The sequence below is a fragment of the Aspergillus foveolatus genome, assembly GCF_047715535.1.
Source record: "Aspergillus foveolatus strain CBS 279.81 unplaced genomic scaffold BDW70scaffold_40, whole genome shotgun sequence".
In the NCBI taxonomy this organism is placed as follows: Eukaryota; Fungi; Ascomycota; class Eurotiomycetes; order Eurotiales; family Aspergillaceae; genus Aspergillus; species Aspergillus foveolatus.
This window is the reverse complement of record NW_027396104.1, coordinates 51673-75123: the sequence shown is the minus strand read 5'-3', so window position 1 is coordinate 75123 and position 23451 is coordinate 51673. Positions and strand designations below refer to the sequence as shown.

Genomic DNA, 23451 nt, shown 5'->3' with positions numbered 1-23451 from the left:
CGTTGGCTATATGGATTGGCTAGTAAAAACCTATTAAAGGGAAGCTAATAAGCAAATGACATATACAGATGAGGGGGAAGTTTCGCATGTGTCATTTGGTTGTTGGTGTTGGTGTTTCGACCGCCCAGGATCCAGACTGTATATACTGCTGCAAATGCTTGGCCATAGAGATCCACTTTTGAGGTCTGAAAGTCAAGCTTTCCAAGAATTATAGAATGTGCCCTGAAGAGAGTATGTAGAGACCAATCTAAAAATTTAATAATGATAGTAATATTCTATATTGACCTAGATGACGGCGTCTTATTATGCTTCTCTTATACCTCCCTGGAGGCTCTTCGTTGAACATGAACATACAGTACGACCTTGTGGCTTGACAGCTGTGTGGCGCGATCTGGAATTGCGGCGAGGGTCAGCCTCACAAGGCGCCATCCGCCAAGCGATGACATGTCGCAGCCTTTTCTGTAGTATAAAGTTCTCTGACGTGTTTAACCGAGCGCAAAGCCAATAATATGGACAGGAACATGGATGTGCATCATTTTGCGTGAACAATGGTGTGGCTGTGCAAGCTGACCATCTACGCTTACCAGTGTAATCTAAAGGGCCTTCAGCTTCTGGAAGTTGTATGCATAGTCTCATAGGTATTTGCTCAGATCAGGATTTTCCTGGGCAGGTACGCTCATCATGTCATTTGGTTTTAGTGTTGGCGATTTCATCGCTGGCGCAAGCCTCGCGTACAAGCTCTACCAAACTCTATCCGAAACCTAAGGCGCCTCTAAAGAGTACCAATCGCTCACGGCGAAGCTTCTTATTGTCCACAAAGTACTTCTCCAGGTAGAACAATTCCGGGCGGCAAACCAACTCGCCCAGTCAAATCTGAATGCCATCCTTTTTTAAAACGAACGGGATGGACGATGCAATTGGCGAATTCATGACCAGAATAGAGCAATATTGGGAAAGTCTACGGGTTAGCGGATCCGGAAACGCTCTGAAGGACATTACATGAAGAGTAAATGGGCACTTAAGATGTCTGAGGTTAGCTGTTCGCTATTCCCTGTAACTTTTCATCAGGCTAGACTATTAGAGACGTGCTGACAACTCATCTTCTCGCGTAGGTTCAGAAACTCTCTGATACCCTTAATTCTAATCTACTGTCTATCAGTATCTTAATACAAATGGCCTGCTATTTCAAGTATGATTTGTCCCTGGGCACCCACAAACTCACAAGGTCGCTAATTCTGCATGCAGCACTGAATATAAACTTCCATATCGTGTGATAATTGACCAAGGGGCGCCCCTAGGTTAATCAAGCCTCAGAGTAGGTTCCCACATGTCAGGATTAGCGCGATAATCACTGAAGGGATGACACGGTGTTCAAATCTCGGTAAATGCTCATTCGCTCAAGGCTAGGTGTGCCGGTACAGTAGCTAACCTCTTTGGAAGGCTTTGAAACAGTCCATGATGCTTTCAATTTCTTCAGGCCCGGGCAGGTATTTTCCGTGGCAATCATGGGTAAATTCCAGCTGAAGGGGTCTGAGGTCGTTGATGGGACGCGTCTGCCATTGAAATGGATTTCGCTAGATTCAATCCCTAACCCACTTGATCGCGCAGGGGGACGAGCCATTCGGCAGACGGAGAACTTTGAATCTATTCAAAGGCTTCCATTAACCACCATATTCAGTATGGGTCAATCCTAGATGTTGGACAAGTTCGATGTGATCTTTGTATTGACGCGCGATTTCCAAAGGTTTTATTGGGTTGATAGGCACTTCAGAGTAGACCACCACGAGCATTTCCAAAAATTGGGCAAAGAATCAAGTGCTAGCATGAGGCAGACTTATATACATCCAGATGAGATGGGCACAGATCGTCCTATTCTATCTCAGCTAGAGGTTGACGAACTGGTTAAAGAGAAAAATTGGGGATACCATCAACTCGAATTCGCCAGTCTCGATGAGCAAGGGTGCCCGTCATGGCGATTGGGACACGAAACACTTCAAACACCTGTTCAAATTATGCGGAATCGCCTATCCTTGCGCACTCCAGAAATTGGGAAATGCTCAAAGTCAGTATAGGGGCGTGAATGTCGTCGTATTATCAAAGTACGACTATAGCAGTTTACTAACAGTGATGTCCTTCCTGGCCACAGGAGTGATCATGTCCGGTTTTATGGTTCATCGTAAAGCCCTGCATAAAGGTGGCGCAGCATGATAGTCTTCCCACTCTGACTTCAACGCTGACTAGAGTTTTCCGGTGTGGAAGCCGGGCTACAAGGCTACCTAGATAATCGACGCCCGTCATCTTCTAGCTCAGTCTAGTTCGTTATTCAGCCTTACTTGAGTAAAGACGAGAACTGCCGATCTATAGTAGTACGACCCCGGTGCGCCACACTTGGCAAACCTCAGATGTATATTGTATTCCAGCCGGAAAGATGTTTGCTACCGTTACAGATAGCCCTATATGAAAATCGACCAGTAAAATGGCCCAAATGTATGCCACCGCAGACTGAATACTCTGTGCAAGCGCCCAATTGGAATTGTGATTATGCTCCCCTCACCCCAAACATGTCAGGATTATCGATTTACGAATCGTTTAGTCCATAAGGACACCGCACAGCCGCACCCATAACCCAAAAAGATTCGCGACAAGCCTGAATAGAGCGAGATCCGTGTGCCAATTGCTAGTTTTTACCCTCGCTCTTTCCCCAGTGTCCTGTCGTTTGGTTTTTGTTTAAGAAACCCCAACCCTCAGCGTGTAGTAAGATCCTGGGCGCTTAGTCTCGATACAAAGGCAACTCACCCCGCACAAATCCAATCTTAACCTCTTACGCTTCTGCTGTGGAGTACTGTATTTTATACTCCTGCAATCACGGGTGTTGGCCTCTCTATACTGAGCTTCTGCATGACACCTGTCCTGGACAGGGCAGGTGATACGCCCACAAACCGATTATGGACGGATTAGCGCTATCAAAAAGTAGGGAAGACACTGCATTCCTAGGGGAGAGAAGCAATCCTGGACGCGGAAACCAAGGAGCTAAGCAGCAAGAAAAGCGTGGACACCCAAAGCTGAAACATGAGGAGTATACAGTGGGGTGGCTGTGTGCTCTTAAGTGCGAGTTCAACGCAGCAAGGGCCTTACTAAAGGAAGTACATCAGACACTTTCCCAGGCTAGGGGGGACAAAAACAATTACCTCCTTGGTAGCATGAAGGGACACAAAATATTGTGATTGTATACATGGGGAATAGGACAAACGCAGCAGCACATGCGGCAGCGAATCTTCTTTGCACTTTTCCCAACATTTGGTTCGGGCTCATGGTTGGCATTGGCGGCGGAGCTCCCTCAGCGCCAAACACCAGTGATCCACGGAAGGACATTCAGCTTGGGGATGTTGTTGTCAGTACGGCTGAGAAAATTCACGGTAAGCTAGGCCCGCTCTAAGCTGGTGACACTTCCGCCTGACAGTGCTAACCTGCCTGTCACCAGGTTAGTGTCATCCAATACAACAAGGGAAAAAGGACGCACGATGGCGCATTTGTTATTTAATCGCACTTGAACAAGCCGCCAACCATTCTCTCCCAAGTAGTTGGCCGATTACAATCCGATCACGACTTTGAGGAAGGCAAAATAACCAAAACATCGAGTGATAGATAATCTATCCACAGAGCGCCCTAGCCTGAGTAATTATAAGTTTCCGGGGAAAGATCGAGATTCACTCTTCAAATCCGATTACCCGCATGCTGGTGGAGAGGATTGTTTGGCATGCAACATGGGACAGTTGCATGCTCGACTAGATTGTAAGTTAAACAATCCTGTAGTACATTACGGACTAATTAGCTCGAGCAATACCCTCATGAAGTCTGCAAAATGCCAGGATACATTGCAATCTGAGTAGAAGGTTATCTGCTTCTAAATGGAGGCAGCAGGTCTGATGGATAACTTTCCCTGTGTTATTATCCGAGGTATAAGCAACTACTCTGATGATCACAAACACAATGACTGGCAGCCCTATACTGCTGTTGTAGCTGCTGCGTATGCAAAGGATCTTCTCAGGGTTATCAAGCCCGAGCAAGTGGATAATATGGACAGGGTGGTGGTAGAAGTGACAAGACAATGTAAGTAAGGTTGCAACAAGATTTCATAAACCAACGATCCGAGTTGTTTGAAATGCAGAGATATAAGCCCTAGTTGCTGACAATTAATAGTAGATGGTCTGCAAAATTAGGTGCAGGGAAGATAATACTTGCCTCTATCGTTGTTGATCATCTCCTTACAAGATTTTACCATGACCCTAACATCGCTATCGCCTATACCTATTGCAGTTATCAGCGAAGAAATGAGCAAAATGCCCACCATATGCTTGCTAGCCTTCTCAAGCAGATAACTCAAGCATTCTTTGCTACCAGATGACATGAAGGAGCTCCATCTGCGACATAGAAAACAGGGGACTCGACCATTTGCCAATAAGATTTCCATCGCCTTGCAGGCAGTAGCTGCCACCTATTTGAAAATCTTTATCGTTATTGATGCGCTTGATGAATGTCAGACAACTGATGGTTCCCTTTCAACGTTCTTGTCAGAAATGGTGTCATTACAAAAGAGAGCAAAGGCCAGTATTCTTGCTACCTCTCGATTTATCCCGCAAAATACAGACGCATTTGACAGAAGTCCGATCCTACAAGTCCGTACCCATGAATCGGACCTATGCAAGTATGTAGATGGCCAGATATTTTGACTCCCTGGATTCGTCGCTCGCTGCCCGGAGCTCTAAGATGAGATCAGAGCCGCGATCACCAAATCTGCCGACAGTATGTATGCGAATATCCTCATTTCAAAACTAGTTTAAGACAGTATTCTGACTACTACCATAGGTTTCTCGTAGCGAAATTGCATGTCGACTTTCCGGTTGGGGAGAAATCAGAGCAATCAGCCCGCGCTGCTTTGAAGCGTCTACCAACAGGATCCGGGACATTTGGCAAAACATATGATTTGGCAATGGAGCGTGTCGAAACGCAAATATACAAACAGGCCTTGCTCGCCAAAGAGGTCCTCGCCTGGCTTACGTGCGCACGACGGACTCTTAAACCAAGGAGCTCCAACACGCGCTTGCAACCGAAGTGGGTGAGAGCAAACTGGATGAAGATAATATACCGCGGTTGGATGATTTAGTCTCAGTATGTTGCGGACTTGTTACAGTTGACCATGAAAGCCACGTCATCCACCTAGCTCACTACACTACGCAGGAGTACTTTGAGCGAACGCAGAACAGGTGGTTTCCTAAAGCCCATGATGCGATTACAGATGTTTGTGCCACATATCTATCGTGTGATATATCTGCCAGTGGCCACTGTAAGGATTCGTATGCGACCAAATTGCGACTGAAGCACAACCCGCTATATCTGTACGCTGCCATGCTCGCTTATCGTCTGCTTGCCGCGATAGCGTCATTAAGTTTCTCCAGAAAACCGCCCAAACGGAAGCCGCGAGTCAGGTATTATTCGCCAGCATGATGGGTCTGTCTACGTGGTCATATCCGCCATACCCGGGAGGTCGCCACTTGGTCAACATCGACATAGCGACGCTTGTTTATTACGACGGTGTGGTGAAAGTCGCAGGCCTTCATTTAGCAGCATATCTTGGAGTTACAAAGGCTATTCAGACCCTTCGGGACAGAATGAGCATTAACGCTCGGGATTCGAAGGGAAAAACACCGTTGTCGTATGCCGCAAAGAGTGGCAGCGTCGGGCTGTTGAGCTGCTGCTAGAGAGGAACGCAGACCTCCACCTGCCAGATGCCAATGGAAGGACATCACTGATATATGCAGCACAAGCTGGATTTCAGGAAACAATACAGTTACTAGTTAATCACAATGCGAAGAACAGCACAGACAAAAGTAGGAGAACACCATTAGTACTAGCCGCGTCGATGGATTGCCGTTCCATGATTCAATTCCTAGTTGACAATGGTGCCAGCCTTCATCCTGTGGATTATTTTGGAAACACATGTCTTAAGTGGGCAGTGTTCAACAATAGCCCCGAGACGGCTCTTGTCCTGCTTAGGAAAGACCCAGAAGCGACCACCCATCCTGACGGCTGGCTAACCGTATTTAATTGGGTAGTAAAGAGGGGCCATCAAAGCCTTCTTAGTGTGCTTATTGAACTAGGACTATCACATGACTCGGAGGCGCATACAGGGCATAGACGCTCGGCTATATTGAAAGCAGCTGGACACGGTGACAAAGCAGCAATGAAATTGCTGCTTGCTGCAGGTGCAATTGTTAACCCGGAAGCCATTGTTGAGGTCTCGCCTTTATCACTTGCAGCGCTTAACGGACACCGGGATATGGTTTGGCTGCTTCTTGAAAACGGCGCCAGAGTCAATCAGGAACTCGAACTTGGCCGAACCCCTCTGGTGTCCGCGGTTCGCTCCGGCAATCCAGGCATGGTGAAGGTGCTTCTTGATCACGGCGCGGACATCGAGGCCAAGGATCATAACCACTGGACACCGTTATCCCACGCCACTGATAAGCATGATATAGCCATAGCAAGGTTACTCTTGGAGAAAGGCGCCAATCCTGACTTTATAGGTACTATGGGAGAACGTTGCTAATGTTAGCAGTGGCCAATGGGGATCGAGAGATGGCAATCCTTCTCCTCAACCATGCGGCTAATAATGATTTCCAAGATATGAATGGCCGTGTGACATTATCCTATGCTATTCAGGAACACCATCTTGAAATGGCCAGTCAATTATTGCATGAGGACGCCAATTGCGAAGCAAGAGATAAGAATGGCCAAACACCCTTGATGCAAGCGGTAGTTGAAGAGCAGGAGGAGACTGTTTGACTGCTTCTTGATCATGGTGCCCAGCATGATGCTCAGGACTTACATGGTCAAACCTCTCTGTGGCATGCTGCTGGACAAGGGAATGAGACTATAGTTAGACTCCTTCTCGAAAGTGATGCCATTTTCAATTTGAGCGATGATGATGGCTACACGCCGCTGGCTAGAGCCATTATGGCTGGGCATATGAACGTGGCAAAGCTGCTCCTGAAATTTCACGAGGACACTGATTTGATTGACGCTTATTATGGCCAAGCCTTTCTTGAGTGGGCGGCGAAGACTGGGGACGATGTTGTGGTGCAAGCTCTGCTCCAGAAAGGAATAAGCGCTAATTTGAGAAGGAGCGAAGATGGTCAGACCCCACTGTGTTTAGCTGCGGAAGGACATAATGCAGTAGTTGGGCTGCTTCTTGCGAGTAACGCCCATCCAGACGTGGCAGATAGACTCGGTCAGACGCCCGTTCTACAAGCTGCAAAAAAGGGTCATCACTCAATGATTGAAAAGCTGCTGGAATCTGGCGCAAACATCAACTTGGTAGATGAGCTTGGTCAAACGCCGTTGATCCAGGCAGCAAAGGAAGGGCACGAGAAGGTGGTCAGACTACTCCTTGACAACCGTGCCGAGGTGGATACAGCAGACGAGGATTGCCAAACGGCACTACTACATGCCGCAAAAGAAGGGCATAATGTAGTGCTCCAGCTCCTGCTCAATCACAAGGCGAACGCAAATTGGGCCGACCAGAAGGGTCGACTGCCGCTGTCATGGGCGGCAATGCATGGACATGATACTACTATAGAGATGCTCCTTCACCATGGAGCCACCGCCGACCACAAGGATCGCAGCCACAAGACTCCGCTCGCAATAGCGGCGCTGAAGGGTCATGCGTCTACAGTCCAACTTCTGCTGGGACAAGACGTGGACATCGAGTTGGAAGACAAATCGGGCTGTACACCGCTGTTCTGGGCAGTTTATTGGAACAAAATAGCAACCATGCAAGTGCTACTCGCCAATGGAGCCGATCCATGGCGGCCAGATAGACATGATCAGACCCCTCTCGCATGGGTTGTGGAACAGGGCCAAGCGGCAATGGTGAACCTTCTTCATGACCACGACAAGTTGTTGGTCAACCAAGACGAATATAGGATACCACTTCTCCTAAGGGCCGCCGAGCATGGGCATGCAGGCGTGACCCAGCTCCTTCTTGATAAAGGTCAAGATGTGGACTTGATTAACCTTGAGCACGGGCGGTCAGCCCTGTGGTATGCTGTGGATGGAGGGCATCTAGAAGTGGTGCAGCTCCTTCTTGCCAGTAACACGATGATAGACTTGCCTGATAATGATAGTCGTACGCCATTGGCGAGAGCTATGGCGAAGGGCCATGGGATTGTTGTGGATCTTCTAGCAGAACACACAGAAAGACCGAATGTTGAAGTTTCAGCCCGAGGTCTTTTGACATTCGGCGTTGGAAATGAGGGTGATCTGGTCAGCTTGGATAGAGAAGATGAGATGGCACCCTCGGTCGTGAAAATAAGGTAGTGGCCGTGATCTGAATTAGCCCTGCGCTGCTAGTCTGGACGTGTTATACTTTCTTGCTTCTCTCTCTGGCGTTCGTGGGCCATGAATTCATAGGGGATCTGGATAGCACTTGATGACGAAACGCGGTTGAATGATAGCTGAATGATGAACTCAACAAACCCATTTCACGCCATGTGGGATCTGTGACTACTAGATCTAGACCTCAGCCTGAGAGGCAAGATGAGATCTGGTGGTGCTGTACAATCGCCCCCTTCTGCGGAGCGCGGTGACAGACCTCTCGCTACATTTGGCAAACTGGGCAATCTGTAGATTACTTAGCCGTTTGCTACGTATCATATGGACAGCCACCCATGCGCTGTCGGAAGTCCAGGTGTCGCGTCATCTTGACGCTGGGAAGATGAAAGCCAACGGTGGCCTTCGGAGTTATCTGACGACATTTGCTAGGCAGAGTGTATTCTTGGCTGTCATTGTATGGTTTGCTTAATGTGAGTTTAGGTAGAGGCGGATACTATTCACGGCAGACACCGGCGGAAAATGCAGCCTAACCGCTTTAGACGAACTAGGGCTTCGGAACCAGGGTTTGAAAGTAAGGTCTGTCCAAAACATAGGACATTTCGGGTTGGACTGTAATGTCGTCTAGCCTGACGCTCCATATCTTATAATTCTTTGAAGAGCTGGGCTGTACATTCAGCAGAGCATCAAATCTCATTAAATTGATTTAAGATTTCTAGCATCAACAGAAGGCCACTTCGGACAAAACGCAATCTTAAACACTGAGCAAAGAAAGTGGGGTCTCACCCTCCAGTTCTCATGCTCAAAGTCATCTATAATATACTCTGAGTATACGTTGTTTCTGTAAACTGATATTTCCAGCAGCGCTAATGTTCTGCAAGGCTTAGCTCTTATCGCTCTCCCTTCTACTGTCTCAAGCTAGGGAGTCGTTGGCTTTTGTAAGCAGACCTTGGAGTATTTTAAGGCATAATAGCAGACTTAAAACGATTATAATTCTTAGAAACATGGTTCTAGCAAAGATGTTACAAGGCTGGGATGTTCCATTAAGGTCTGAAGGCGTTGCTACAACTACGGATAATATTCATGTCTCCCACAAATCCAGTACCCTCCAGCAGATTCCTGTTAGCACAAGGGAGGATAGTCAGCATGAGTGTTCGTCCAGAGTGCCGGTCACGTGAGTCACTCTAAGCGGTACAACGGTTTTCCCGCGCCGACAGAATTTCAATCACGTGACGCGGAATCTGGAGCTGATATCACTATCACCGATTTCAAGCCGCGACCGACGGGAGAAGCAAATCACAGCTCAACCTACACAATGGCCGACGCGAACATTCAGTGCGCTCCCTAAGCTGTTTGAGCAGGAAGAGAAACTGACGGTAATAGGACCCTTCTCCAGAAGCCTCGCTCAGAGTGCACGTAAGTCTTGGACCGCAATCACCTCTTCGCAGAAACAAACTAACAGCCCTCGTCTCAGGGAATATGAAATCGCGCAAATCGTACGTTTCCGCTCTCTCGCTCTGAGGCCTGGCTACGATTTTAGCGGCACATGATGCTGATGCTGGCCTGAGAGCGAATTGGTTGCACGAAACTGGGTCGGACGCGATGGCTAACGGCATGCAAATAGGAGGAATATGAATTGAGCAACGGTCCCCTCTCGCTTCTTCAGACGGCCGTGCGAACAAATACCCAGGTCTTGATCAGTCTGCGATCGAACCGGAAATTGTGTGTTCACACAACCTCTAGGTTCCATATTGGAAGTGGAGGCATGCTTACATTGGGATTAACAGGCTTGCTCGCGTGAAGGCGTTTGATCGTCACAGTAACATGTATGTGAATCCATGAGCTGCTGATCTATCATTGGTATGGAACTGCGAGACTAACTGGATTGTGTCTTAGGGTTCTTGAGAACGTCGTATGTTTATAACTTTCAAACCACGCCGGCTTCGACTTCGAGGGACGCCTTGCTAATGAGCCGACAGAAAGAGATGTGGACTGAGCCCCAGAAGGGTGGCAAGGGACGACCGGTGAACAAGGATCGGTTCATCAGCAAGATGTACTTACCACTTCCCCCTTGTTAAGAGAAGACTGTGCTGATGGCGTCGTTACTAGGTTCCTACGAGGCGACAGCGTCATTCTCGTTCTGCTCAGTTAATTGTCGGCTTCGAACATCGCTGACGGATTATTGAGATCTCTCCCGGCTCGGAGTTCGGTTCTGGCTTTGGCTCTTCGTTGATTGAAAGAATAAAGAATACCCGCGTGGTTACGGCAAAGGATGGGTGCTATTGTGGCGGTCTCTACTGCAGATGGACGCATCGGATGGGGGCTCGACACGACCAGTTGGTGGTACTATAGGACAGTCCCAATGCTGGAATGAGGCCGGGCGGCATATATGGCCCCTTCTGACCATTGTCAGCGGAATGACATGAGCGGTACCGTGCCGCGTGCGACTATACAGTCAGTAGGTAGCAATCTGGACCCTGAAACACTTCAAGTCATCCTCCATAGCGGTGTTGGTAGAGTCACAGGCCGGACCTGAGACGGAGAATGTGTACAAAGAATCTGTAGATTTCTGTAGTTTGGTCAACGGTTCAATAAGAAACGCACAGCAAAGGTGTTGCATAGAGATATTGGCTCACATAGAACACGGTTGCTATAAATTCCATTCCGTCTCTACTCGCCGCTATCATTTTGCTTTCTCCCAATCTTTCTTTCACCCAGTTTCGTCTTCAATTGTTTTACTGCTCATCATCGTCATTGTTCTTTATGTGTTTTCCATCTTCCTGATCCTCTTTGCGTACCTTGCTTCTTCTGAATTTGTGCAGGACATAGGTCTTTCCACCTCTGTGAGGCCCACTATGCCGTGGTAAGTCACTTCTATTGGGGCAACTACGCCGTCTTCCGCATCCACTCGCAGTGGCCTGAGTTCCTTTTCTTACAACTGAGAGAAAGGCAGATTATACGCAGTCAACATCGTTTGGAGCAGCTTCCGGAAGCACACAGCACTCCTCCACAGGGCAATCAAGTCCCAGAAATGCATCTTCAATCAAGCAACTCCTTGGCTACGGAGCGATATCTTCAATTAATCGAGCAAGAGGCCGTAAAGCCCTTTATATAGCAACATTTTGCAAGTTCGATTTTGCCGTCACGATCCTCCTCGACGCTGGGAACTCACCATACTCGAAGAAAGCAGACTGGGCACATACCGCTCCGAATTGCCTTACAGAAAGATGCTGTCCGCGAGAGCAACAGGAAGCAGTAATAGAGCTGATTAGTTACTGAGAAGGAATATCGTGAGAGCAGAGATCTTGTTTGTGATTTTGAGAGGCAGCAGGTGCTGTTATTTTGCTAGTGGCTTGGGAAAGATCGCTAGGCTTTTAGTACAGCATGGGGCAGGAATCCATCATGATGGCTATGGCAAATGCCCGTGAGATCAAAAGTTCTCACAATACCACTCTGGTGATATTATTCCACCTTTATCAAAAACGGAGCCCGAGAACAGCCGGTAGGGCCCATTTGGGTTGTCGGATCCATCCGTTGCAGACGCGCTGGTAATGATTTGGAAGGCTGTTTCTAGGCTGACCGTGTTCTCATCAATGCCTGTAGTATCTAGCTGCACTGTATACCAACTCTGGGCACATCAGGTGCTAAAGGCACGTTGAAAAATGGACTCTAGCTTGCAGCCTTTGCCCACCTCACTCCAAAAAATTACATACCCACCGTACGCAATACTATAACAGGAAAACAGTGACAATCGCTGCCTTGGAATGTAGACACGTTAAAGATTCGGTTCTCGTCTTAGTCCATGACAGCTTATTTCCGGTGGCTTTATCAGCCACGCTTTCCCGCGTCAGCCATGCTTTAACACCGCCCGAAATCGTCTCCAGAAGCTGTACATGATATATAGCATGCGCAGGAATGCCCCCCTGTCCTGCTCCTGGCACGAACCACACATCCCTTGTCTTCATGAACATCTGCTACGCATATTGACAATGACCCAATGAATTTTTCCAGGAAATCACTCCCCTTCAATCCCACTCGGGACATTCCCTCCCTTCACGGCAAAGTCATCCTTGTAACAGGTGGCACCGACGGTCTTGGAAAACAATGCGTCTTTGAATACAAAAAGCACAATCCAGCCTGATTTGGCTTGCCGCACGCAGCCCCTCGAAGGCCCAAGCGGCCATCGAGGACATCCGGTTCCGGCTGTTACGGACCAATAGTTGCGAATATAGAGCCGTTAGAGCTGGACCTCTCCTCCTTCGAGTCTGTGCAGAACGCGACGAGCGTTGTTCTTGCACAATGCCAGCGTCTTGATATACTCATGCTCAATGCAGGGGTCATGGCCGTTCCACCCGGTCTAACAGCAAACGGGCACGAGATCCAGTTTGGAACAAATTACCTAGGTAATGTCCTGCTGACCGGTCCTCCTCACGCCACTTCTTGAAAGAACAACCTCTATCCCGCAGAGTGGCGTGCAGATCATCCTCGTCTCCTCGCGCGGCGACATGTACGTGCCTAAACCGCAGGGGATCAGGTACGAGACACTCCGCACAAACGGACACAGTCTAGGCCCTTACGAGCGCTACGGACAGAGCAAACTGGCGATGATACTATGGGCTAAAGAGGCGGCGAGACGGTACTTGCGGATTACGGTAGTCTCGGTGCACCCTGGGGTTGTAAGGACAAATCTGATGGACAATGCGACGGGTTCGCCTTGCTGGATGAGGTTGCTAGGGAAAGTTGCAAATAAGGTGGGGCATATGCGGAACAGGGCGTGAGGAATCAGTTTTGGGCGTCTAGGGCTGCGGATGTTGTGTCAGGCTGCTATTATGAACCGGTTGGGATTGGGGGCTTGGAGAGTTGGCAAAGGACGATAATCTGGCGAGAGGGCTGTGGGAGTGGACGGAAGGGGAGATTCGCGAGTACTGGGGCTAGTTATTTTCTCTTAATTCGACAGGTATAGAGTCGTGTATCTGGTCTATCTCATAAATCCCCATCTATGGTTCAGCTCGTAGTATGTTATTCTGACTGGGGAGAAGTCAGGGCTTCAGGTACCTTGCTACCCAATTACTGTGCTTCCTTCGTTTTTCTAGCAAAAAGCCGAAACGTATTACAGCAAAGTCATTTGAAATCCCGGTCATTGACTCTAGATAAATCGCTTTACCTCTTTACAGGCATCCGAAATATCTCAGCATGGCCAACCGGTACCCTCCTTCACCAGCTTATCAAATAACCGTAGTTCTCCCACTGCTCTATTCTTATCTTCCAATAGACAGCAACGCCGTCCCAAGCTCTGCATATTCGAGTCATATATCGACGCTTGCCTCAAACTTCTCCTTACGCCTGGAACGGAAACCCACTAGGGATACCGCTGGGGGTACCGCTAGGAGTAGGCGGAGCGCCAGATGAGAGGCCCCCAGGGCCAGGGGGAAAGCCGGGGACGCTGGGTGTTGGCGCCGGGGGTGGAGCCTGGCCCTCACCCTCTCCGCCGAAAGCAGGAGCGCCATCAAACTGGCGCTTGACAGCATCGACGGGAACGCTGGAGGTAGGCACGGGGGGCGGGATACCGCTGCTAGGGAAGCCGATGGGGTATGGGCTGCCAGAGGGAGTTGGCAGACCCTCACCTCCTTCAGCGCGTGGAGGGGCCCTGGCTCCGTAGACGGCGAACGGGAGACTGCTCTCTCCAGGGCCAGGGGGGCCAGGGGGCCCAGGAGGGGAAGGGAAAGGGGGAGTGGCGCTGCCGGATGGTACTGGGAGGCCGGTTGGGGTGGGACTGGGAGTTTCACCACCGAGGCCTTCGAGTTGGGGTTGAGGGGGTGCGGCGAGGGCGCATCCCACCAGGGCGAGCGATGCAATGGAGGTGATTCTCATCGTGGAGGTGAGGTAGAGAGAAGAAAAGAGTGGTTATTCGAGACTGGTTGCGTGCAAAATTGCTTGAGCGGAAACAGAATGTGAGTCTTCAACGATATTACCCAGAAACAAGATCTTGAAGGGATGAAGGACCTCTTTATAGCATTGAACATGCCCTTTACCACATATTCTCCGTATTTTCGATCATGTAATGATGCCGTAGGGAATTTGTGGCGTGCTTCTCCCCCGAGGTCGGCCCGCGTCAGTGACGGAATACCCAAAGGGACAAGCTTCAGCCTATTCTATTCCTCTCTGGGCTCTCACGGGGTAGATCAGTGCTGATCCCTGATTGATAAGATGGTTCTGGCCCGCTTGACGTAGGTACGCGTACCTGCACTTCGCAAGCTGAGGTACAGCCAGTCAGACCTCTCTCGCCGGATTCCACACATTGCTGCTTCCGTGAAAGCCGGTTGTCAGGTCGAAGAGATATCATGGTGAACTCGCAACGATTACGCAAGAATAGCAACCGGTTGCTCATGTTCGTTGAGCAAAGAGCAAGCCATCGTCCCGTCCCTGTGGGGAAGGATCTTCAAGCATAGCGAATGCAGAGCTAAAGAGCTTACCCACAATGACAGCCACGTTAATTTCACACCCCAGCCGCAGGAAATTAGTCTCTCAGCCTTGACCCCTTTCTTCAGGGACGCGGTGCGGCGCCAACCCGGTGAGGCGCCAAATGGTGGCGCCCCGCGCTGGTTACCAGAGCTGATTGGCAGCAGAACGGCTCAAGCAGCGGTACAAGCACCGATTCAGGGGACTAGGCTGTCTTGTTCACGTATATCAAGCGTACCAGCGAGGCCTGTCCGAGTACGTCAGTGTTACCTGAGGAATGAGTTAAGGTCCACATCTCAGGCAGAAATCATGGGCAAGATGAAGTATCGAGCTCTCCTATATACGGGCACGTTGCCTACCGAGAAGGCCATTGACTAACGCAGTCTCTTCTGCAAACTTCTACTCACTTAACTGGAATGTTACTCCTGTAATGTCGGCCAGGGCACCAATTACATCTGCGTCTAGCACGAACGACTTAGGGTAGCACGGCTCCTGACGCTAAAGGAGAAGGATTAGTTGCCCTATCGACGAGAGAGCTGGGATTGCATCGCACCTTCCTGCCAGTTTTGATACATATTGGGAAGGCACGACCACTGACCACGAATTGGAAGGTCAACCCATACCCCCTGGAGGAAAGAGGGGGTTTTATTTGCATCGCGCCTTCCTCCGTTTAAATTAATGGCAGACCTAAGGAGGCACAAATGCTTGGAAAGAAAGTCCAAGGGGCCCTCCAGTCAAACAGCCTGCCTGCGGTTCACGCTTGTAACTTCCCATCGTCAAATTGATCTCTCCCTCGCAGTTGAGGCACTGTTGACGGGCACCTAAGATAGAATGAGATTCCAGGCTTTGCGCTTACGACGCAAACCAGGCCAGCGTGCATAGGTACGGTTTGGACTCAAGTTCTACCCTGGGCTCTGCAACCGCATACATAAGTGGCAGGACGGGGTCCTGATTACATTGCGGATACAGGAGCAAATCCTGCTTTACACCGGCATTGGGCCGGGGTTGCCCCAACTGGGCACAGAAGGCTCTTTACGAGGTATAGAGGGCATGGCGCTGGGCGGTTCAACGAGTTCAGGTATACTAATGATTGACTGTGGGAGTGATCAGCCAACCAGTGTCCACTCTCCTTCGAATCTGTGTTTATGGATCTGATCAGAGGACATGATCCACAAGCATCCAACTGCTGGAGCGTCTAAATTGCGAGCTTTAGCTGACTACTATGAACGGAGAACGCAACGAGTGTCGGAAACGTCCACCAGGCCTCCTCCCGGCTACTTTGTTCTATCTGGCCCACCACCTGACTGTGGACTCTTGAAATGGATCTCCATTAGATCTGACTGGAAGTCTTGCGGCTTCTTGCCTTCTCACTGGGTATTCACTCAGCACAGGCCAGGCTTTCAAACTGGATCCCTTATCACAAACAAACAAACAAAAAAGATAAAAAAAAAAAAAAGCACATGCCTGGGACGGCTCCAGACTTCTATTCTAAGTTCCGTAATCTACGCTGTCCAAGTTAAAGTTAAATTCGGGACGGCGCTCACGTTCAAGGACCCGAATGGCGCGAGAGTGCTGACATTTACTGAGGTGGAGATTGTAGTCAGATTCTGTTTCGGCCTGTGCCCAAGTCAGTAGCAGGGGTACTATACGGCCGCCGCAGAGGACATTGTAGTTTATGTGCCATTCACTACATTTATCATGTCTCAAAGCCCATCTAAAGACCTTCTCCAAGGCAGTTGCGACGCTCATCCTCGTCAACCCTAAGTCAGCCATTTTACCACCAAATCCATCAGACCGCGATGCTGCCGCCGCCGAGGCGTGAACCAACTTCGTCGATTCTCACGTCACCTTATTCTTCGTCGCTTATGTTCTTTGCGGTGGTTAACAAGGTATATCTGCGGACGCGGGTCATAAATTCAAGGAATGGGATGAAAGTAAACAGTCCTTCCGCATACTTCCAAAAAGTACAAGGTTAGCCTGGGTACCATAGCAACTTGCATCCTCGAGGTGTGAGTGCCTACTCAAGGAATTGAGGACGGGTCAATTCAAGGATGTCTACCCACATGCCCTGTGAGATTGGATCCCCCGCGAGTATGGCCAGTTGCATGAGACCTACAACACCCACAAGATCCCAGTATTCCTCCCACTTGAGCCCCCAATGCCGGCTTGCTCAGTCCTTGATCTAGGCCTCGGCTACACATGCGGGATATTCAGTCGGAATCTTCGTAAGCGAGTCCTACACCCGGCGTACGCTTCTTCCGCTGACCCCCCATCACCTGCTCACCCACTAACCATGCTCTTACCAATTCAGCAGAAGAAAAAAAAAAAAAAGAAAGAAAAGAAAAAATCTAACCCTGGCTTGAAAGGAAATATATCAGGCGGCTGAACCAGCGCTTTACCCGTATGCGCAGCTCACCCTATCCCAGTTTACCTCTCGTCCATGCGATTCTTATCTCATGCCTGCCAGCGTGCAGAATTGCTGAAATAGCACCGAAATCGTCATCGTCTGCGTTTGTACCTCTCCCAAATCTTCGGCCGGCTCCGCGAGTCAGGTTTCCAGCAGCATTGGCCCTGTTTGTGCGTTTCGTACGGTGCAGCTCTTGAGCATCCTTCCCGTCCATACCTCGGTTCCCCCGTCCGGCAACGAGATGTCATTTCGGGTGGTGGGGCCGAGCGTATCTGACGATGGGAAACCCAAGTACTACTTTCGGAGCCGTGCTGAGCTTAGAGTCAGTTTGGTTCCACTGGGCCTCGTCAACAGCTGGGTCGAGGTGGACTACAGAGAGATGGGATCGCAGAATCTTGAAGGAGTTTGTGCTTCAAGCAAGTGATACATATAGGCATATGCGATAGCTGAGAGATCTGGAATATACGACGCTTATGCAAGCGCATAGTCTTGCTAGCAATCCAGATACGATGCTGGGAATATCCCCGGCTAGTCGCTCAAGGAATGAAGAACGACCATTAGTAGCAGCTCTTTTGGCACGCGGTTCGGACTTCCTCCATTGCGGGGAAACCCCGGTAACCCTAAGTGTGTAAAGGCGGGGTACACTAACCAGTATAGACCAGATGAGGGTGAGCTTAGGGTTACGGAGCATCTGCTTGATTGCCGAATAACCCGAACATCCCGCGATTCAGCTACATAGCGGCAGGATTAAACGGGATGGTTGCAGCAGAAGCCTTGGCAATTTAGACCTCTGGGCTTCAGAGCGGAAGTCGGGTAAGGTCAAGCAAACAAGCGTGCTAGGCCCAACGCTCAGTCCTTGCTAAAAGCCTTAGACGTGCCTTAGACGTGGACAGATTGCAGTAACACGATGTCCTCCCCACGTTCATGTAGGAGCACACGTGCCCTGAGCCTGACTTGATCATTTCATGGTATGACGGTCCCCGCTTCCAGCTTACATGACTCGCCTGACGGCAGGTCTCCGAGCCTAGTGATGCTGCCGCTCGGCCGCCAGCCAAATGGAGCCAAGTCTATGGTAAAGGCGTGGTCGTAGTCCAGTTTGAAAGAGCCTTCCGCAGTTTAGCCGGACTGAAGAAATGACAAAGGGTGGCTGACGCGTGAGCGGACTGAACAGTTAGCTTGAAAACGACCTCTGCAAACATTGGAGCTAGAGCCGGTGCCGTGCCACTAATCTGGCATCTTCTCCGCAATATCTCCATCTCCACTCTCCACATTCATATTCTGGTCAATTCTGGATAAACAGGGGTTCCCCGGATAAAGATCTTGAACCCTGAAATCTTCCCTGGTGCTGAGACATAATGTGCGAACAGTGATATTCTGAGCGAGCAGTATACCGGATGCCGCCAAGTCCCGTAGCAGCTCAAAAAGGTCGAAGTTTATCTGCGTTAGGCCGGTGACATTCTCTAATCCCCACACGGGTAGTCATTCTCGGTTTCTCACCGGCACCATTGTGGGCACCATACGCGGTATCTAGTCTGCCCATATTCTTGGCATTTGACAGTATCCAGGCAAATCCGGTGAGCTAATTAGCTAGGACAGTTTGCCGACCAGCCCAGCATGGGACAGTTGCACCATGGACATTTTACCAAGTTTTCAGCGGGAACTCAGGAATCCCCGCGGGGGATATCCAGACTCCGGCACTTCCTGGATTGTGGACATCCGATGTGGAGAGTTCGTCAGTAGAAGATTCGAGTTGGTCGTTGCACGGCACACCTGCAAACTATAAAGCCCGGGAGCTCGCTTCATGGGCTCATGAACCTCGCATTTTCGGTTGCCTATCTGAGAAGCACTAGTTGCGCTCCTTCACAATGAGGGTTGATTCAACAGTTCTGGCCCTGGTGGCTCTAGCCACCGACTGTCTCGGCTTGGCTATCAAGAGCAATGAGCCGGAGCTGCTACGTCGTGACGCCCTTCCCATTTATAAGAACGCATCATACTGCGTTGACGAGCGCGTGAGAGACCTGTTAAGTCGCATGACACTTGAAGAGAAAGCAGGCCAGCTCTTCCACAAGCAGCTTTCTGAGGGACCTCTCGACGACGACAGCAGCGGCAACAGCACTGAAACAATGATTGGCAAGAAGCACATGACACACTTCAATCTCGCCAGCGATATCACCAATGCTACGCAGACGGCCGAGTTCATCAATCTGGTTCAGAAGCGAGCATTACAGACTCGACTTGGGATTCCTATCACGATCTCGACTGATCCTCGCCATTCGTTCACTGAAAACGTCGGCACCGGGTTCCAGGCCGGTGTGTTTTCACAATGGCCAGAGAGTCTAGGTCTCGCTGCGTTGAGGGACCCTCAGCTCGTCAGAGAATTCGCGGAAGTTGCAAGGGAGGAATACTTGGCTGTTGGCATTCGTGCTGCGCTACACCCGCAGGTTGACTTGTCCACAGAGCCCCGGTGGGCCCGAATTAGCGGTACCTGGGGAGAAAACAGTACGCTGACCAGCGAGCTTATTGTTGAGTACATCAAGGGCTTCCAAGGAGAAGGCAAGCTTGGTCCAAAATCTGTCAAAACTGTCACCAAGCACTTCCCTGGCGGCGGCCCGATGGAGAACGGCGAGGATTCGCACTTCTTCTATGGCAAGAACCAGACTTACCCTGGAAACAATATCGATGAGCACCTCGTACCATTCAAGGCAGCCCTTGCCGCGGGTGCAACTGAGATTATGCCATATTACTCTCGCCCTATCGGCACGAACTGGGAGGCTGTTGGATTCTCGTTCAACAAGGAGATAGTCACCGACTTGCTCCGTGGCGAGCTCGGATTCGATGGTATCGTCTTGACAGACTGGGGTCTTATCACGGACACTTATATCGGAAACCAGTACATGCCCGCGCGTGCCTGGGGCGTGGAGTATCTCAGCGAGCTTCAACGCGCAGCAAGAATCCTCGACGCAGGTTGCGACCAATTCGGTGGCGAGGAACGGCCCGAGCTCATTGTTCAACTTGTCAGAGAGGGCACCATATCTGAAGATCGAATCGACGTCTCAGTTGCTCGGCTGCTCAAGGAGAAGTTTCTCCTTGGCCTTTTCGATAACCCATTTGTCAACGCCTCAGCTGCGAACAATATTGTCGGGAATGAGCACTATGTCAATCTAGGCCGAGACGCGCAGAGGAGATCCTACACTCTTCTCACCAATAATCAGACGATCCTTCCTCTCGCCAAACCTGCTGAGAGTACAAAGTTCTACATCGAAGGCTTCGATCCCGCCTTCATGTCCGCCAGGAACTATACCGTCGTCAACACCACTGAAGAAGCCGACTTTGCCTTGCTGCGGTACAATGCACCGTATGAACCACGCAACGGTACCTTTGAGGCGAATTTCCACGCAGGTTCGCTCGCCTTCAACGCCACTGAGAAGGCGCGCCAGGCCAAGATCTACTCATCCGTTCCGACTATTGTAGACATCATCATGGACCGGCCTGCCGTCATTCCTGAGATAGTCGAGCAAGCGCAGGCCGTGCTTGCAAGTTACGGGAGCGACAGCGAAGCCTTCTTGGACGTTGTGTTTGGAGTTAGCAAGCCGGAGGGCAAGCTCCCGTTCGACTTGCCCCGGTCAATGGACGCTGTCGAGGCGCAGGCAGAGGATCTGCCATTCGATACCGAGAATCCTGTTTTCAGGTATGGTCATGGGCTGGAGTATGAGGATAACTGAGAAGATGTGCAGATGCTCCTTGGTGGGAAATGTGGTTTAGGCTAGGTTATTGGTACACTGTAAAGAATTTATGAATTATGAGAGCTAATAACTGATGGGAGACTTGAAGAGTCTGATGAATCAGAGCCTGGATTAAGTCGTAGTCGTAATTGATCCGCAAGCTGGACGCCGAGGACAGAGCGGATCTCGCGCCTAAGAACAGTTGCCTAGCAACTCGAAGCAAGCCACATGCTTCTCTATATCAGTGTCATGATTAACTGGATAAGCACGCAACACTCAATCTGAGCACCGTGTCCAGGATGAGCTCTGTAGCCATGCTGGCTCATGATCACGGCGTGCAGGGCTGTGACACCTTTCACAAGGCAAGGGCTAGCTTGAAACAGCAGGCAGTTGGAGATGGCAGGATTCAGGATCATGGCGCGCAGGTTCGTGACAGCCTGCGGCTCTAGCAGCGGGCTGGCTACTTCCCCTGCCCACAGCAGGCTATGGCAAGGTCTAAACATGCCTACAGGATAATTCGTGCCTTTTCAGTAAGTCTTTCATATACTTGGTAAGCCAGCTACACCCAAGTACTTCACCTCCCCGGAACTACCGTCTAATCATCTTCAAGAATTCAAGCCTGCCCAAGAACCTAGCACGTCGAGGCAGGATTCTTCTGAACCTACCCACTGGATCTGAGCGCCAGACCCATCATATACAGAGTCAACGCCTGGTACGTCTTGTCGCCAGCATCATCCACGATATCACTCATCCTATCATCTGCATTAGCTTGGCCCACCCTACACTGCATACTGTCTTGCTCCAGGTGCAGTAGAATCGGCAAGGGAGTTATTGGACGATCCTTGGCTACGGTCAACCTGACCACTCTGATTGCTCCAAGAATGATAGTAGTTCGAATCCATTCTGCTCAAGATGTGAAGAATAATACCTCGTTATCCACAGGTCTTAGCCTTGGCATATAATATATGTTTCTGCTAGATAGGCGGCTGCAGCCTAGAGGCTATAATGATATGAATATAAAGCAGGAGACCAGATATTCCTAGTAATCGAGACCACCTACCAATTGTTGCTTCGCCCGTTTACTCACAATATGTATGGGCAGCAACTTCTGCAGTTCCTAGTGATAGGTCGACTTCCTTCCATCTCATTGAACATTCAACATTCCATAATCTTTCTGAATTAGCTCGCTCTGCGCCATCTCTCCCTTCTGTATCTTCTGCTTCTACGATACGTCGCCATCTACACAGTCAGTTTCAAGAACGATAGAAATCTATTCCCAAACTTCCAGAAGCATAGAGGGTACTTCAATCATCCGATTGCCTCACTTGATTGCCGCCCTGCCTCCGGAGTACTCTACTTAATGTTGTAACAAGTTACATAAGGCAAGAAATAGCTGCTCTCATTCTTTCGTTTCAAGCCATGACCAATGCTTATTCAGATCAATAGAAGTTCAAGGAGTCTCTCCCAGCCCTCCTCTAGCAGGGAGCACGAATCTAGCCCCTAGTCCAGCTTCATCACGCCATAAACAATGGCATAGCCCTACCCAAGAAAGCAAATAGACGGCCTCTCCTCTAATCTACTTCGTAGTTATATTCATTACAAGTCTAAATCATTAAGTTCAACTGAATGCTTCATTAAAATATCGTTGCGATCACTGCGTTTTCAAAGGCAAGGCACGAGAAATGTAAGACGGTCCTGACCTTCTACGTTCACGAAACCGGCGTCCGTTTTTCGCAGATATTCTGGACCGAGTGGACATCCTACTTTGAGAAGTCGAAGAGAATTTAATGCTATTGCAGCCGGAGCCGAAGTCACGGCCAAGAGACACTGGATGGGGTTCACCCCAAATTGGAAATTTACGGAATAGCGTGCGTTTCTCGTATACAGCGGCTATAATAGTTCTCATGCACACTGATATCGTTCGAGCCTTATAGATTCGCTGGTCTGTCCCAAGCTTGAACCTTAGGTACAGCGGTACACGTAGAATATTTCTGGTTCGCCGACCGCTACCTTCTCGTTTTGCTGGAATCTATCAACCTATCAAAGCCTGTCAGATGTGTCGGACGCTTGAGTCGGAAGATACCGAGGTATTCGGGATGGTGATCTTGTCTGATTGAATATTTCTACGAAAGCCATCAATATTTTGTTGAGTACCTAAGTAGGCAAGGTCGTCCTGATAAGAGGAACAAGGTTGATGCCGGACCATTGATCCAGATCCCTGGGCTAGACTACTTTTAGCGGCGGGGATTCGAGGATCTAGAATTAACCCGAAGCGGTAAAACTTCTGCTTATTGGTGGATTAGGCGGCCGCTGTATGGAGATTGTTGGGACCCAGTTCGTCATCGGCTGATTTTAATTCAGCGCAGACGGGCATAGCGGGACACACTACATCCAATTACAGCGCTTGAATATGTGCTGCCCAGGGATTTCCAGCGATAACACGGCTCACGCGAAAATTCAAGGCACGGGATGGCTTGT

The 23451-nt window shown here is 49.7% G+C and overlaps 8 protein-coding genes across 8 annotated transcripts; 7 read left to right on the top strand and 1 right to left on the bottom strand.

Moving 5' to 3' along the window:
- Positions 1–2942: 2942 nt before the first annotated feature.
- Positions 2943–3377, top strand: BDW70DRAFT_140038 (uncharacterized protein; the record flags this gene model as incomplete). The annotated part of the gene is made up of 2 exons (XM_073737524.1): positions 2943–3134; positions 3189–3377. The coding sequence occupies 2 exons, from the start codon at positions 2946–2948 to the stop codon at positions 3222–3224; spliced, it is 225 nt and encodes a 74-aa protein (XP_073594108.1). The 3' UTR covers positions 3225–3377.
- Positions 3378–5403: 2026 nt separating this feature from the next.
- Positions 5404–5935, top strand: BDW70DRAFT_140036 (uncharacterized protein). Its single transcript, XM_073737523.1, has one exon. It carries the CDS (start codon positions 5502–5504, stop codon positions 5757–5759), a length of 258 nt encoding a protein of 85 aa, XP_073594107.1. The 5' UTR covers positions 5404–5501; the 3' UTR covers positions 5760–5935.
- A 300-nt stretch (positions 5936–6235) lies between these two features.
- BDW70DRAFT_140035 (ankyrin repeat domain-containing protein) lies at positions 6236–6654 on the top strand. The gene has a single exon (XM_073737522.1). The coding sequence runs from the start codon at positions 6242–6244 to the stop codon at positions 6602–6604; it is 363 nt and encodes a 120-aa protein (XP_073594106.1). The 5' UTR covers positions 6236–6241; the 3' UTR covers positions 6605–6654.
- Positions 6655–7011: 357 nt separating this feature from the next.
- On the top strand, positions 7012–8373 carry BDW70DRAFT_161753 (ankyrin repeat domain-containing protein; the record flags this gene model as incomplete). The annotated part of the gene is made up of 1 exon (XM_073741027.1): positions 7012–8373. One exon carries the CDS (start codon positions 7012–7014, stop codon positions 8371–8373), a length of 1362 nt encoding a protein of 453 aa, XP_073594105.1.
- A 1303-nt stretch (positions 8374–9676) lies between these two features.
- On the top strand, positions 9677–10941 carry BDW70DRAFT_140034 (mRNA splicing protein SMD2). The gene is made up of 8 exons (XM_073737521.1): positions 9677–9720; positions 9769–9801; positions 9860–9881; positions 10010–10107; positions 10173–10211; positions 10282–10297; positions 10365–10438; positions 10495–10941. Exons 1-8 carry the CDS (start codon positions 9701–9703, stop codon positions 10535–10537), a joined length of 345 nt encoding a protein of 114 aa, XP_073594104.1. The 5' UTR covers positions 9677–9700; the 3' UTR covers positions 10538–10941.
- Positions 10942–12382: 1441 nt separating this feature from the next.
- Positions 12383–13320, top strand: BDW70DRAFT_151721 (uncharacterized protein; the record flags this gene model as incomplete). Its single annotated transcript, XM_073739331.1, has 5 exons — positions 12383–12493; positions 12620–12793; positions 12864–13124; positions 13157–13222; positions 13255–13320. 5 exons carry the CDS (start codon positions 12383–12385, stop codon positions 13318–13320), a joined length of 678 nt encoding a protein of 225 aa, XP_073594103.1.
- A 211-nt stretch (positions 13321–13531) lies between these two features.
- Positions 13532–14377, bottom strand: BDW70DRAFT_140031 (uncharacterized protein). The gene has a single exon (XM_073737520.1). The coding sequence runs from the start codon at positions 14254–14256 to the stop codon at positions 13723–13725; it is 534 nt and encodes a 177-aa protein (XP_073594102.1). The 5' UTR covers positions 14257–14377; the 3' UTR covers positions 13532–13722.
- Positions 14378–18682: 4305 nt separating this feature from the next.
- BDW70DRAFT_169563 (beta-glucosidase C) lies at positions 18683–21036 on the top strand. Its single transcript, XM_073742715.1, has one exon. It carries the CDS (start codon positions 19117–19119, stop codon positions 20971–20973), a length of 1857 nt encoding a protein of 618 aa, XP_073594101.1. The 5' UTR covers positions 18683–19116; the 3' UTR covers positions 20974–21036.
- Positions 21037–23451: the final 2415 nt, after the last annotated feature.

Bases quoted from the DNA above. Each gene is read 5' to 3' on its own strand.
- BDW70DRAFT_140036 (XM_073737523.1), top strand. From the start codon at position 5,502: ATGATGGGTCTGTCTACGTGGTCATATCCGCCATACCCGGGAGGTCGC.
- BDW70DRAFT_140035 (XM_073737522.1), top strand. From the start codon at position 6,242: ATGAAATTGCTGCTTGCTGCAGGTGCAATTGTTAACCCGGAAGCCATT.
- BDW70DRAFT_140034 (XM_073737521.1), top strand. From the start codon at position 9,701: ATGGCCGACGCGAACATTCA. The intron at 9,802-9,859 runs GTAAGTCTTGGA...CCCTCGTCTCAG, and splicing joins AAGCCTCGCTCAGAGTGCAC to GGAATATGAAATCGCGCAAA. The intron at 9,882-10,009 runs GTACGTTTCCGC...GCATGCAAATAG, and splicing joins AATATGAAATCGCGCAAATC to GAGGAATATGAATTGAGCAA.
- BDW70DRAFT_140031 (XM_073737520.1), bottom strand. From the start codon at position 14,256: ATGAGAATCACCTCCATTGCATCGCTCGCCCTGGTGGGATGCGCCCTC.
- BDW70DRAFT_169563 (XM_073742715.1), top strand. From the start codon at position 19,117: ATGAGGGTTGATTCAACAGTTCTGGCCCTGGTGGCTCTAGCCACCGAC.